Below are 14,338 nucleotides of genomic sequence, written 5' to 3' on the forward strand. Positions count from 1 at the left end.
CAGAGCACATGCCGGGGTTGTGGGTTCGATCCCCAGCAGGGGGCGTGCAGTAGGCAGCCGATCCATGACTCTCTCATCATTGATGTTTTTCTCTCTCTCTCCCTCTCCCTTCCTCTCGTTGATGTATTCATAGGTCAATGCTCAACTGCTGAGCCACGTTGGCCAGGCAGGGCTCCCTTTATGAGGCCTAATGGGGAGCACTTGGGAATGAGCAGGAGTGCAGTCCCTGTTTTCCTTAGGCCAGTGTTTGTTGTGTAAACTATTTTGTATAAAGTATTCCCATGTGTTTTTTAATTGTTTAAGATTTTGTGACCTGTCTGTGTAGGTTCTGTTTAAAACGTGGAAGTTTTGTTGAATGGCTCTTTTTTATTTTTTTTAAACCATGATCTCCTGGATCATAGGTCGATGCTCAACCCCTGAGCTACACTGGCTGGGCTGAATGGCTGTTTTGATTGGTTCTGAATCTGCCCATGTTATGTTGTCTATATGGGTGTTCTCTGTCATTGGTAGGTATGCATACTTAGTTCTAATTTCTCATATGACAAGAGTTTTATGCCATTGAGTGTACAATGAATGAGATCCAAGGCTTGTACACATCCTCGGATATTTATTTCCTTATTTGAAGAGTCTGTATGGTCATAGTATGTGCTGTTTGTGTTTTCATGGCATAGTGTCCACCTGCCTCTCCGTTCCTGTGGATAAATTGGTGTCTTGAGTCTGTGTCTTTGAGTGTTAATGAGATTGGGTGGAAAGTGAAATAGACGATTGATCTAATTGTCCCCAATCCGTGACCTCTGCACAGAAGCTATTTACCTATAGTGAAGACTCTTGTTACACACACACACACACACACACACACACACACACACACACACACAAATGTTGTAGGTTAGATTTCTGTGGATCAAAAAGTTGAGTTCTAGTTTGTACGGTTTCTCCTTGTACTCCTGACCGTAACAGATGAGTTAACAATCCTGCAGCCAGTAATCCAGTTCCTAGTCCCAATACTTTTTCTTGTTCATATTTGGTACTTAGAGGCGTGGGTAGTGCTACAGGAGGACTGTACTTGTCTGTGTCAGTGTGTTAGTCGTGGCTCAGACTGGCAGTAAGTGACTGGCTGTGAACTGTAGTTTAATGAGTGTTATGTGATACTTTGTAACTTTAGGTTTATACAGTATTCTTACTGGATGTGGCCTGTCAGGTTGTAAGTTGATTTGTTGTACAAATACTGGTTTTGGTCTCCACAGACCCCTGGTCCAGGCTGGTTCCCACTGTTCTGTTTTTAGCAGTGGGCGCTGTTAACGCGCCGTGTTTGAATGATACGTGGTCCAGGGCCGTTGTCCTCGATGTGACAGCTCGGGAATGTCCCGGGTTTAATAAGCATCGGTAATTCGGTATAAACACGGCCGTTTTCTGTGAGTGATTTGTGTGCGGCCCATGTGCCTTTTGGAAACTGTTCTGTAAGGGTTGGGTCACGTCAGGTGTGGAAGGTTGGAACCCTGCGTCACCCTGTCCTGAGTCAGATATTCCGGCGCTCAGTGTTAGCCACCGGGTGGCTGGTGCGTTTTGTGTGACTTTTACCGTCTAGTTCAACCGAAAGAAAACATCATCTGAATTTATTTTTTCACAAAAGGCAAGGTTCAAACCCTACGTGTATAGGACATATTGTTGTGATTATATGTATAGATATAGGGACGTCCCTTGATGTCATGTCTTTGTTCCATTCTGATGTTTTTGGAGACCTCGGTCCCTTTATCAGAAACATCTGAAATGTCCTGTAATACTGAATTTGGAACCCAAGGTCCATTTCTTAGGGGTTGTTAAGGTTACAAAAAACACTCCTCTTACCCTGTTTCTCTAAGCCTGATTGGGGTTTCCTGATACAAAACTCGCTATTGATAATGACAGTGTCGCCGCTACGGCATAAACTCCTGACGCAGGAAATCATCTCGTCCCTCTTCCAGGCAAGAGGTGTTCAGTCCGGTGCAGCTGAAATTCCCCTTTCCCACCTGTTGTCCAGGAGGAATTATTGGCCATTATTTCCTGCGGGGAGAGGGATCCCTTAGGATCTTCTGTGGTCACCTTACACGGCACAGGGTGCGATGTCTTGTCTTTATTTCTATTTCTTTGGGTAAGATCTTGTTCTAAATATCCGTGTGGTGTTTCTCTCTCTAGTCTTTCTCTTTGATTTAAGTGGAATGTGGCCCAATCTATGTCTCTCGCCAGCTTTTGGCTGAGTTGGTTAATTTTAATTCCTTTTTCAGCATTCTATTGAATCTTTCAATGCTGCCTGCTGCGGTTGGGGTTGTAGGGTCAATGAAAATTCCATTGCAGTTTAATCAATCCGTCAGGTTTTTTTAAAAATATATCTTTATTGATTTCAGAGAGAAGGAGAGAGAGAGAGACAAACATCAACGATGAGAGTCATTGACCGGCTGCCTCCTGCACGCCCCTCACTGGGGATCGAGCCCGCAACCCGGGCCTGTGCCCTGACCGGGAATCGAACCGTGATCGCCTGGATCCCAGGTCGATGCTCAAGCTCTGAGCCACGCCGGCCGGGCTTCTGTCAAGTTTTTTATTCTAGCTGCTGGGAAACGGGAGCCTCGATCACTGTTATTCTCAGTGTCCCATCATGGCTGTGCCATCTCGCTAACGCGCTCGTGGCTGTTTGGGCACCCGGATTCTTGCTTCCCGGAGCCATACCCATTTCCACGCGTCTATCTACCATCACGCATGCGTATTTCTGCTGAAATCCTGATTCCACAGGCCCTGTGAAGTCAGTCTGCACCACAAAAGTGAATGCATCCGGCCCTATAAGTGTCCGGTGGTGTCTCACGTCAGAATCGTTTGCTGGCAACTTTGCACTCCTCGCATCTGAGCGCGGCCTTTCTTATCCGGGGCCAGGATATTTGGAGATTTCTTCTCGTGGGCCGTGTGCACGGAGCACGCGGTCCTGGGTGTCCTGATACTACCTGTAGTTGTCTTAGGTCGTCTCCACGAGGCTCTCCAGATCTGTCTTCTTGCCTGTAGGATACAGTACATAATCCTGTGGTTTTGCAACTATTTTAGTTTATCTTTTAGGCCTGTTCCTCTCAGGTGACTTTCGCTTTTTCCATCTCTTCTGGTTTCATCTCGCCCCTTGTTGACTTGTCTTTCTGATGAGCCCACACATGGGTCACACATATTTGGATTTTACCTTTGGCTCTCGCCAGCTCCTGCCAGTGTTCACGTGACCATACCTTTTTGCCGCTTATCTGGACGTTGGTCTTTTCCCACTTCTGTGGCCAGACTGCTATTCCGTTGGCCACCGCCCGTGGGTCAGCAAAAAGAGAAATTTTCTTTTGACTTTCCGCCAGTGAGCACCTTCAGCTGACACGTGGCTGTGAGTTCTGCTTGGGGCCCGTTTAGACTTGCCCGTGAATCGGAGGATCTGATTGTCCCTGGGCCTGAAAGCTAAAGTCCATGCGGTCTGTCCACTTAGAGCAGGGGTGGGGGAAATTGTGTGGCGTGGCCCTGCCAAGGCCTCCCCGGAGAGAAGCCATTCCAGCCATCCATTAGGGGTGAGTTAATGAAACGTTTGACCAAATACAGCAGGCTAATTTCTAAGTCGATAGTTTTGTATGGCTCGCAAATGATGTTATAAATATCCAAATCACCCTTGGCAGAGGAAGGTTCCCCACCCCTGACGATGTGCGAGGACCCATCTGTAAACCGGAAATTGGGCAGCATATCAGAGCAGGAGGGGCCCCATTTCTCTCGGGGTATGCATGGGCTCCACCCTCGGAAATATTTCTGGCAAGCCTCTCCACCTGCTTGCTGTATTTACTCCGTGAGGAGCTGGGCTGTCCCTTGGCTGTGGCATCTCCATTGTATGGACCATGCCCACATAAAGGCCACCTGGCTCAGACACTTTCCTGCCAGTTCCTGAGGACTAAGCTTAGACCGGGCCACGCCCTGAGTAGCCAGTTATATAACAACTGGAGAATTTCCTGTTAATGGTTCTGCCATTTTCAGGGCTTCAAATAACAGCTAAACTAGTTTTTCTAAATTCGTGTGTTTGGCAGGGGCTCATGGAAGGCGTCTGGTCCAGAACCCCCTGGTTTAAGTAATTTATCTTGAGGACATTTTGTCCACAGAGCCCATGATCCGAAGTTGTTAGAACAGACGGAACCTATTCCTAACTGGTCTCCGGGCCATGGGTAGTTTTTGAAAATGACTGATGTAGCCCAGCCAGGCGTGGCTCAGTGGTTGAGTGTCAACCTAGGATCCAGGCGATCGGGGTTCGATTCCCGGTCAGGGCACATGCCCGGGTTGCGGGCTCGATCAGTGACTTTCTCATCATTGATGTTTCTCTCTCTCTCCCTCTCCTTTCCCCTCTCTAAGATCAATAAAGATATATTTTTTTAAAAAAAGAAAGAAAGAAAATGACTGATGTACTCCTTCAAGAAATTCAGTGCCTGTTGCTTTTCTGTCCATTCGAAATCAGAGGGTCTTCTTGCTACATCGTGAATAGGCCTAAGGATCAGACCCAAGCGTGGAATATGTTGTTTCCAGGATCTGAACATGCCTGTAAGATGTTGTGCTTCTGTCTTGTTACGAGGAGTTGTGTGTGTGTGTGTTTCAGTCCTCGAGAGCATTTTTTCCATTGCTTGAGAGAGAGACAGACAGAGAGAAACATTGATGGGAGAGAGACACATGGATGGGTTGCCTTCCCCACGCGCCCCAACTGGGGCCGGGGATCGAGCCTGCAACCGAGGTATGTGCCCTTGGCCGGAATCGAACCCGGGGCCCTTCAGTCCACAGGCCGACGCTCTAACCGCTGATCCAGACTGGCCAGGACGAACCTCTACTTCTTAATTGTTCGATTAATTTAGTGCTTTCTGTCTGTCATAATTGTTTAGCACCATGATGCTATCACCCACGCAGCAGGTCATTAGTGACTGGAATTGCGATGTGTGTGTGATGCCGGCGATGAGTGTGAGCGGTTACTGTGTGGTTACCGGGCCGTTCGGGTAACCTGGTGGCAACCTTTTAATCGAAATTGTGTTCCTCCCCAGGAGAAGGCTGTGGGTTGTCTACATGTCTCAGATACGGGGATAGCAAAGAACATATCAGACATATCGGTGGCTGCAAAATATTTTGAATTTCTCTTAGTTGTTCTATTAATAACCTCTTCTGCGTCGGGCAGTACTCCATCCACCTTAGGAAAAAGCTAAGGTTTCTGCGACCTACCATCCGTCTGTATTGTCCATTCGGGTCGAGCACTGGCCACACAGGGCCACTCTGTAAGTGAGACCTGCCTTTTTCTGTGACGCCGCCTTTCAGTCGTTCCTGGACTTGGTCTGCGCGCCCTCCCTTTAAGGGCTATTGCCTTGTATATGTGGCTGTCGACGGTTTAGGTGAACCTATAGGCTTAATTTTTGCTTCAGCTCACTTTATTGAGATGGCTTAAGTTTTTCCAAGGCATCGGGCCTCCTAGGGTTTGGCGAGGCTGGCCATTCCCCGGCTGCTCTCTGCGTCCAGCGGCGTGTGTCCCCGCGGCCCTGCCCCGGCGGCTCCTGTCCTCTCCTTACCCCCTCCCTGCCCCCTGGGTCAGCATGGCTGGGCCCCGGCCCGACCCCACGCCGGCTGTGTTTCAGGAATCCTGTACGGCACCATGACCATGGAGCTGGGCGGCAGGGTGACCGTCGAATGCAAGAAGAACAACTTCCAAGCTGAGCTGGAGTTCAAGCTCAAGGTAGCCTGGGTGCGGCCGCTCCAACCACGCAGAGGGCCTGGAGGGCTGGGCTGGGCTGGGCTGCGGAGGAGTGAGGACTTGGGGATCCCTTCCTGCCCTCTCTGCCCGGAGATGGTTTCCTGACCAAGTGCACGTGGGGAGCAGCTCTTGGCACCCGTGGCCCAGCTGGGGCCCAGAGGGGCGGGGCTGCCTGCAGGCGACAGGGCGGAGCCAGGACAGGCCCCTGGCTGGGGCTGGCAGAGATGGCAGGGCCCCTGAATTCCTGAGCTTGGGCTGAGGCCGAGGCACAGGACTGGTAGGGCCTCTAGCTGGGGTCACATCCCAGCTAGGCTCCCATGCGGGGTTGGGGGGCGGTGAGAGCCTGCACCCCGTGAGGGTGCCCACTCCATGTCCCACAAGGATGCCCCTCTGGCAGGGGCCCCCTCCCCCCCAGCTCACCCAGGGGTGCCAGGGTCTGTGGAGAGGCCGCCGTCCTCACCGGCACCCGTGTCCCCTCAGCCTTTCTTTGGGGGCAGCGCAAACATCAACCAGATCTCGGGGAGCATCTCATCGGGAGAGGCGGTGCTGGCACATCTCTCGGGACACTGGGTAAGAGGCCGCCCTCAGGTCCCCGGGGAGCCTGGATGGCCACAGGGCCACACCACTGACCCTGCCTGGCTCTGCCGCAGGACAGGGAGGTGTTCATCAAGGAGGAGGGCCGAGGAGGCCCAGAGCCCTTCTGGAACCCGAGTGGGGAGGTTCGCGGGCAGAGGCTGAAGCGGCGCACAGTCCCGTTGGAGGAGCAGGGGGAGCTGGAGTCGGAGAGGTGAGGCCCCTGGCACCTGAGGGGTCCCGCTGGCCCCAGTCTGGTGCGGCCAGAAGGGTAGGGCTGCGGGGCTAGGAGCAAGGCCCCAGGATGTCCCTGGGAGGGAGGGGGGGCCTCACAGTGGACCCTGTGGCATGTCCTGCAGGGAGGGCCTGCTGGAGGGAGAGGGGCCTGGGGAAGAGGGTCTGGGCATCCCTGCCAGCAGGTGACCAGCAGCCCAGGGATGGCCCTGCTGGCAGGAGGAGTGAGCTCAGCGGAGGAAAAGCATCTCAGGGTGAAGAAACGGCACCCCTCAGTGGCACTGTCAGGGCAGGAGCTACTTTTTCCTGGGTGGAGCCCTCAGGCCAGTGCCTGCGTCTTGTCACTAATACCAGGCGTTGCTGGTCTGCAGGAGAGAAGTACAGCTGTCGGTAGAAAGCATTTAGACACATCTAAAGCAACTTGGAATAATTTTGCTTCTATTGAATGGGACTTGTAAAAAAACAAACAAACTGTCCCAGGACATAGGTGCCCTGAGAGGCAGTGAGCTCCCTATCACTGGAGGCAATCAAGTGGAGGTTGCTGTAAGCCTCCCCGCGGGTGCCGAGGGGGCTGCCCAGGCCCCCCAGCTCTGACGGGTGCCTGCCCGCAGGCTCTGGCAGCAGGTCACCAAGGCCATCAGGGAGGGTGACCAGCACAAGGCTACGCAGGAGAAGCTTTTTCTGGAGGAGGCGCAGCGGCAGCGGGCCCGTGAGCGCCAGCAGAGCCTAGTGCCATGGACACCCCAGCTGTTCCACCTGGACCCCGCCACCCAGGAGTGGCGCTACCGATTTGAGAAGTGAGTGCTGGCAGGTGGTGGCCAAGGGACCCTACGATGGGCTGGACCAGCAGATAGCCCCCAACCAGTCGGGGCCCGGGCCTGAGAGACATTAGGGTTCCTTCTCCCCTCGAACGAGTGATGGGGGCAGGGGGCAGCCCCTGCATACATTGTAGGGCACTCTCGGTGGGGGCGGGGGGGGGGGCTCTGGCTGGGATGGTGTCCCTTTCCCCTGAGGGGCACTACCCCTGCCAATGGACACCCTCTGGACCCTCCAGCCACAGCCCCTGGGACCCCCTGAAGGACATCGCCCAGTTTGAGCAGGATGGGGTTCTGCGCACCCTGCAGCGGGAGAGCCTGACCTGCCAGACCCGCCTGGTGGGCAGCCCAGGGCCCAGGCACCAGGTCAGCACCCCAGGGCCCCTGCCAGGTGTCCTCAGCAGTGGGAGGGGACAGTCAGGCTGCAAGTATGGCTGCCACCCCCAACCTTGCTCCCACCCACCTGCCCTCCTCTCTGTCCCCTGCCCTGTCACACTGTCACCCCCCAGCAGGGCCTCCTGTGGCCTGGAGCCTTGTCCCCTGCCCTGTGCACGGATGAGGAAGCTGAGGCCCCAGGACTTTTCCGGGTAGGAGGAGGCGGGGCCCGCGTTTGCACAGATGCCTGGGCCTGCGGGGGGGGGAGGGGGGCAGCAGGAAGGCAGAGGCTCCAGGAAGCTGTGCTCTCTGAGGGGAGCCTGGCATGTCCCCCCGTGGCGCACGGGCTCGCTGCCCGCCCCGCTGCCATCCCAGATTGTCAGTGAGGAAACTGAGGCCCGGCAGGGGAGGGACGAGCGCTCCAGCCCAAGCCAGGGCAGAGTTTCTTCTTCTGTAAGCCACCAATTCCAGAGCTGTCCTAGCTTAAAGGTGCCCCTATGTCCCCTGGCCAGCAGCACCCCAGCAGGTGGGTTCCCCCGCCCAGTGCCTCCATCTCTCTCCAGGGGCCTGGCCCAGACCGGCGGCTTCGCAAGGCCAGCGACCAGCCCTCCGGCCACAGCCAGGTCACCGAGAGCAGCGGCTCCACGCCCGAGTCCTGCCCAGAGCTCTCAGATGAGGATGGTGACGGAGACTTTGTCCCCGGTGAGCCCTCCTGGGCAGGCCCTTGGGCAGGATGGGAAAGCCAGAGACGTACCCTCCCCAGGTGTACGTGTGCCAGTGGCCCAGAAGGAAGCTCCTCCTCCCTGACCATCCCCCCAGGGGTCCTCCAGGGGCCTCCCTGAGCCCAGGGGCAGATGAGGGGTGTGGGGAGGCAGCCAAGGCTCCCCAGACCTGTGCTCAAAGCTGAGGGCACCTCCCTTGGCAGGTGGTGATGTGAGGGGCTGGGCTGGGAAGCGTCCAGCTGTCCGTGGCCCTCTGGTCCCACCCTGCCTTTCCACCCATTGCCCTCATGGTGGGAGTGCCTGTGTCCCCAGCTTTGTCCCCACCTCTGCAGTACTGAACCACACTTGACCGTTTCTGTCTCCCAGGGCTTATTAGGGGCCAGCTGAGCCTGGGGTCCCTCCTGACACATCCCTCGGTGCCTCTCCCTGTCTCCTGGTAACATTAGCTCTGTCCTGGAGGCTCCCGTAAGGCAGGGCAGGGGCTTGAGCTGGGAAAGACCCCAGGACCCCACACACTGGCTCCCCGACATCCCAGCTCATCTTCCGTTCTCCCCTCCTGTCCCCTCCTATGTCCCCTGGTCTTGCGACCGGTGGCCTGCCATCCCAGGCAGCGAGAGCCCGTGCCCAAGGTGTGGGAAGGAGGCGGGGCGGCTGCAGGTGCTGCACGAGGCTGTCCTGTCCATCCGGGAAGCGCAGCAGGAGCTCCACAGGTAGGCTCCCTGCGCCCGGAGGGAGAGGACGGCCGGCCGGAGCGCATAGGCCGGAGGTGCATCGAGGGTCGCTGGGAGCTGGGTCCCTCAAGGGGCCTGGGGGCCGGCGAGGGCCTAGGAAGACCGCCAGTCCTCTGCCCCCTACGAGGGGCGGGGGCAGCAGGGAGTCCTGTGAGCAGCTGAGATGGGTGCTTGGTAGACAGCGAGCTGGATGGTACAGGGAGGCCAGAGGAGGGTGTGGGCCGCCCGTGGGCTTGGAGGAGCCCCAGTGAATGGGAGCAGTACCCCCAGGTCAGTGGTGGCACGGAGCCTGGCGGGAGCTGAGACGGGTGCTGCCAGCAGCTGCCCTTGGGCAGGGAGAGCCTACGAGGCATGTTCTGTGACCATGGCAGGTATGGGCCACCCTGGCCACATGGGCCCTTCCGTGAGCAAACACCCCATGGGGGGAAGCAGACCCACAGTTTCCAGCTCTGCTCCAAAGCCTGGTTCCTTTCTCAGTCCAGGCTGCAGGACTTGCTGGCTATGGGACCTTAGGTTGCCTGTGCCCCAGTCTCCCCCTCTGTAAAATGGGCTGATAGTGGTGCCCCTGGAGTGAGCTGAAGATGGTGCAGGGGGCTGAGCTCTGTCCAGTACCCACCTAGCATTTGGTAGCTGTTAGCTCTGGGCTGCTCCCGGCTGCTCCCAAGAACCTAGGATTGAGAAATTAAGCAATTCAAAGCCTGGCCCTTCCCTGTAACCCACCCATACTTACCACAGAGGTCTTTCACACCATTGTACTAATAGCCTGGGAAGGGCTGCTGGCACCAGGAGAAAGGGAAAAGTATGCCACAGGCATAGGCAGGGAGGGCTTCCTGGAGGAAGATGCAGGGTGTGCAGGGCGGAGCAGGAAGGGGAGAGCAGAATTAGCACTGAGAGTGGTGGGACCACAGGAGGGCCCCTGCTGGGAGAAGGGCTGAGCCCAGGTGAGGCCCAGATGTCTGAACTGAGCAGAGGCCTGGGCTGGTCTGAGCAATGCCTAACAGCACAGCTGGAGCCTCCCTACCTGGCAGCGGACGGAGGTGATGACTCAGAGCTCGTGTGCCGCCCCCCACCCTGGCTTCTCCCCCCTAGCCACCTCCTGCTCAAGCCAGCACACTCCCAACCCCAGGGGGGGTGGAACTGGAATGCACCATCCTCTCTGGCTGGCTTGGCTGAGTGACTGAACCCTGTCCTTGCAGACACCTCTCGGCCATGCTCAGCTCCACAGCCAGGGCCAGGCCAGGGGCCCCGGGCCTCCTGCACAGCCCCCGCTCCTGGTTCCTGCTCTGCGTGCTCCTGGCCTGTCAGCTGCTCATGAACTACATTTTCACCTAAGAGTCCTTCGGGAGCGTGGCTTCGGAGTGCGTGGCCATCGCCTGTGGAACTCCCTCCGGGGCCAGCTCCAGCCCTCCCTCCCGGGCACCCAGCACTTTAAACCAGCCCCAGGGAGACAGAGAGACATTGGGAACTCGGCCACTGTGGACAGAGGCGAAAGGAGAACAGCAGCAGGGACCCAGGGGCCACCCATCTCCTCTTGGGGAGATACTGGCCTCTCAGCAGGGCTCCCGCCCAGCACTGGCCTTAATGCTTAAGCCAAATGCCACTGTTGTCCTGTGGCCCACTCCCTGGTCATCTGGCCTCTCACTCCCAGTCCAGCTTCCACTTGCCCGGTGAGATTGGCGCAGGTGGGGAGTCGGAGGGCCTGCCCGGGTTAGAGGGTCACTCCCCAGCAGGAGTGCAGGGGGTGAAGGAGCAAGCCAGGGGTCCCCAGGGCCTCCTTGGTCCTGATGCCCCTCCTGAGACCCTGCCTGTGTCGCCCGGAGCCACCGCGGGAGGGATACTGGCGCTGCCCCGCCCAACTTCCTGGGGTTTTGCTCTGCCCTTGAGCTGCTGGGCAGGAGCCTAGCTGGAAGTCCAGGGGCAGCCCCGTCCTGCTGGTGGGGTGGGAACAGTGCCAACGCTGGCAGGCCCGCGGCTTGGCCGGACTGATGGTCTCCCACTCCACACTTTTTAAATAAATGCAATTGCAGTATTTTAGGCAGATGGCCAACGGCGTCTGGCCTCCGGTGTCCGCTGCCACGTGTGCGTGTGTGAGCGCCCACACGCGTAGGTACACACGGAGCTTTCCAGCTCGGGGGCACGCCTCTGAGCTGATTGCCTCACGTCCCAGGTTTTGTACCCCTGTTTCTGTCGCGCCCCCATCCCGAATCTGGGGACGCGTCTGTGGTCCATTCCTTGAAATAAAGAAACACATGCTGCATGTCGTCTCCTTGGGGGAGTTCTGGGAACGAAGGGGTCTCCCTGGGGAGAGATTCGGTGCCAGCACGGGGCTCACTAGGCTGGAGGGGCCAGGCGCGGGGCCAAGGCCATGAGGATGGGGGGGCCTGGGGAGGATACGGGGTGCTTTTCGGGGAGCACTGAGAAGACCCACCCTGTGAAGCAAGTGCCAGGCTGGAGCGGGGCGCCCTCCACGCGCTGGTTTCTGCAGGGGGATCCCAGGGCAGGCTGCTCTGGACAGCGAGCCCTGCGCCTTCAGGCACAGCTGGGGCTGGGAAGGGGGTCCTGAGCGGGGGCGGGGTGGGGGGCACACACGGGGGTCCCGAAGCCCACGGGGGGGGCGGGGCGAGGGAGGGGCGGACGTGCGCCGGTCCCCTGGGCATGTCCTCGGAGCGCCGCGGGAGCGGGGAGTGCGCGCGGTGCGGGGGCGAGGGGTAAGGGCCGGGCGCTGCTTCCGGTGCCAGCGCAGCTGGCGGCTGTCTCCCGGGCAACGGGAGCTGGAAGACGGCTCGCCCGCGCCCCGAACAAGACATGAAAATGCACGCCGATGGCAGGGAGGGAACTTCCTTCCAACCAATTGAGAGAAACGCTCCTCATGATTGACTCATAGAAACACCTACCGTAAGCGCGCCGCTCGGGGGCGGGAGCGTATGACCCAACTTTCGGAGCCGCGGTGGCATTCATGCTGCCGCCGCTGAAGGCTCGCCTCCTGCCGCTGCTCGTCCTCGAGATGCAGGTGGGTGCCCGGCCGGGGCTCGGGGAGGGAAGACCCCCGAGAGCGGAGCGGGGCCGAGCCCCGGGCGGGACACAGCCTCGGACAAAGTCTCGGAGCCCTGGAGCCCCGAGGGAAAGCCGGGCGTGCGCCCCCGGGGCCCGTCCTGCGCCCGGATCCGCCCCGCCGGCCCGGCCGGGAGCGCCGGGAGCAGCCGCGGGCGCCGGTCCGCGCGGCGTCGCCCCCCTCCCCGCGCCCGGGGCTCTCCGGGGGGTTCCAAGGGCTGGGTTGCGGTATCATTGACAACCGGACGTGTTTAAAGTGGCCCCCGGCCGGGTAGCGGGGTTGGATAGAGGGCCCTCCCAGTACCCCGAGGCTGCGGGTTTGACCCCCGGTGAGTAGCTTCCAGGAATCGCCCAGCTGAACGCACTGGGGCGGGGAAGACACCTCGCTCTCTCCCCCTCTCTCTCCAAAATCCGTGCGTCCGAGAACAACTCCAGGAGAGAGGGTGTGGGTGTGGCGGGTTCCGGGGTCACCCACCACGGGGCCAGGCTGGGTGCCCCGCAGACCCCCAAGCGCTCAGAGCCGGGGCAGCGCCCTGGGTGGGGGCACAGGGTCGGCTTGGGGATATCCCCTCCCAGGCTCCCCGGAGCCACCCAGCGGTGACCTGTGGGTGCCTGGAGGCCGGCTCCCTGCAGCGGCGCAGAGCTATGGGTGTGCTGGGCAGCTGGGTGTGGCGTGAGTGGCGTCACCGGGTCCCAGCAACTACTGTGCAGCCAGATAGGGTCTGGATTTAGCGTCAAGGGAGGGTGGGAATTGAAGAACGGAGCTGGGGACCAGGAGGGAAGGAAGGGCTGAGGGCGAGCAAAGGGATGTGGCCCCTGCTGCTGGAAGCCCCCGAAAGCCTCCTGGCGGGACAGTCGGGGTCTGTTCCCGCAGAGACATGAGGCTCAGCTGGGTCCCGACAGTACTTTTCTATCTGCCCTAGTGCCCTTGCCAGGGCTGCGGGGGTGAGGGGGGACCGAGGGAAAAGGAAACCGCAAAGGAAGCTGGTCCGGAAGCAGGTGAACTCACCTTGACATCAAGTCCCTTAGGAGCAAGTCCTAGACCGCGACGCTGACAAATGCGAGGGTTTGATCGCAAGCACCCCAACACCAGCCCTTTGTCATCTCTCTGGAAACCAGCCGGGTCTTGAAGGGCTGGGACCAGGGGCTGCTGGGGATGTGCCGGGGGAAGGCGGAAGCTGGCGATCCGTCTCCCCTCTTCACTAAAACCAGCCCTGCCCAACTACCTGCCCCCCCCCCCCCCCGCAGCTATGACTAAGCCCAGCCCCGCAGCCTGCTCTGCAAAGCTTCTTAGTCACAAATCTGCTTCTCTGTCACAGACCCAAGGCTCTGCCTCTGCCTCAGGTCCCAGGGCTGGACTCTCATGCTAACATGTGTGGGCTGGAGCAATCACTGTTGGTCAGCTAGTCACTCAGCGTGTCTGACCCCGAGTCCTTCCTAGAAAGGGGACACTGAAGACTCGAGAAGTTCCTGAAGCCTCGAGCTTTCCAACATCCGGGCCTCTGGGCGTCCTGAGGACCGCTCTGAGCAGAGGGGCAGGTCTCTGCTGCGCGTCAGTTCCCTGTGGCCTCACCTCAGGCTCCAGGGCCCCCGCTACTCCAGGGGACGCCCTTGGGATCTTGTGGAAATGAACAGACACTGGTTAAAGCCTCCAGGAGAACCAAGGACGGGCAGACTGCTCCAGACTTCCCGGGGGTGAAAACACCCCCCTCTGTCAGCTTTTCCTCCCCGGGGAGACACACTTAAAATATTTTCTGTGTGAAAGGGGGAAATGCATGTGAGTTGCTCCCCAGTTCAGCCTTGCTGCTAGCAGAACCCCGAAGAAGGCACAGTCAAGACTCCTGGACCCCCAGCCTGAAAACCAAAGTGCCAAGTGACAAGGTTTTAGGACGCCTTGCGTTCAGAGTCACACTGCGCACACAGTGGGCATTAGACCGTGGCCACGGAGTGACGCCTTCATTTGTACCAGCCAGACCTCACATTCTAGAATCACGGGACTACCCAAGGGAGGTGGGGAGGTGCATGACCCTGGGGCAGTGCTTCCCGACCAGGGTGCTCACTGCCTTGGGCAAGACCTGCTGC

At 58.5% G+C, this 14,338-nt stretch overlaps 1 protein-coding gene and 1 pseudogene across 1 annotated transcript in view; both read left to right on the forward strand.

Annotated features, from left to right (window-relative positions):
• Nucleotides 1–10,687, forward strand: part of OSBPL5 (oxysterol binding protein like 5) — a 44,619-nt gene extending 33,932 nt beyond the window's left edge. The window contains exons 15-22 of the mRNA XM_087822070.1: nt 5,640–5,737; nt 6,236–6,325; nt 6,406–6,542; nt 7,174–7,359; nt 7,617–7,743; nt 8,316–8,454; nt 9,082–9,184; nt 10,402–10,687. Coding sequence (XP_087678196.1) covers nt 5,640–5,737; nt 6,236–6,325; nt 6,406–6,542; nt 7,174–7,359; nt 7,617–7,743; nt 8,316–8,454; nt 9,082–9,184; nt 10,402–10,537 — 1,016 coding nt within the window. The 3' untranslated portion in view covers nt 10,538–10,687. The remainder of the gene's footprint in view (nt 1–5,639; nt 5,738–6,235; nt 6,326–6,405; nt 6,543–7,173; nt 7,360–7,616; nt 7,744–8,315; nt 8,455–9,081; nt 9,185–10,401) is intronic.
• Nucleotides 10,688–12,161: 1,474 nt separating this feature from the next.
• LOC148092122 (uncharacterized) lies at nt 12,162–13,514 on the forward strand (annotated as a pseudogene).
• Nucleotides 13,515–14,338: the final 824 nt, after the last annotated feature.

This window comes from Miniopterus natalensis, chromosome 11 (assembly GCF_054644295.1).
Source record: "Miniopterus natalensis isolate mMinNat1 chromosome 11, mMinNat1.hap1, whole genome shotgun sequence".
NCBI classification, from domain to species: domain Eukaryota; kingdom Metazoa; phylum Chordata; class Mammalia; order Chiroptera; family Miniopteridae; genus Miniopterus; species Miniopterus natalensis.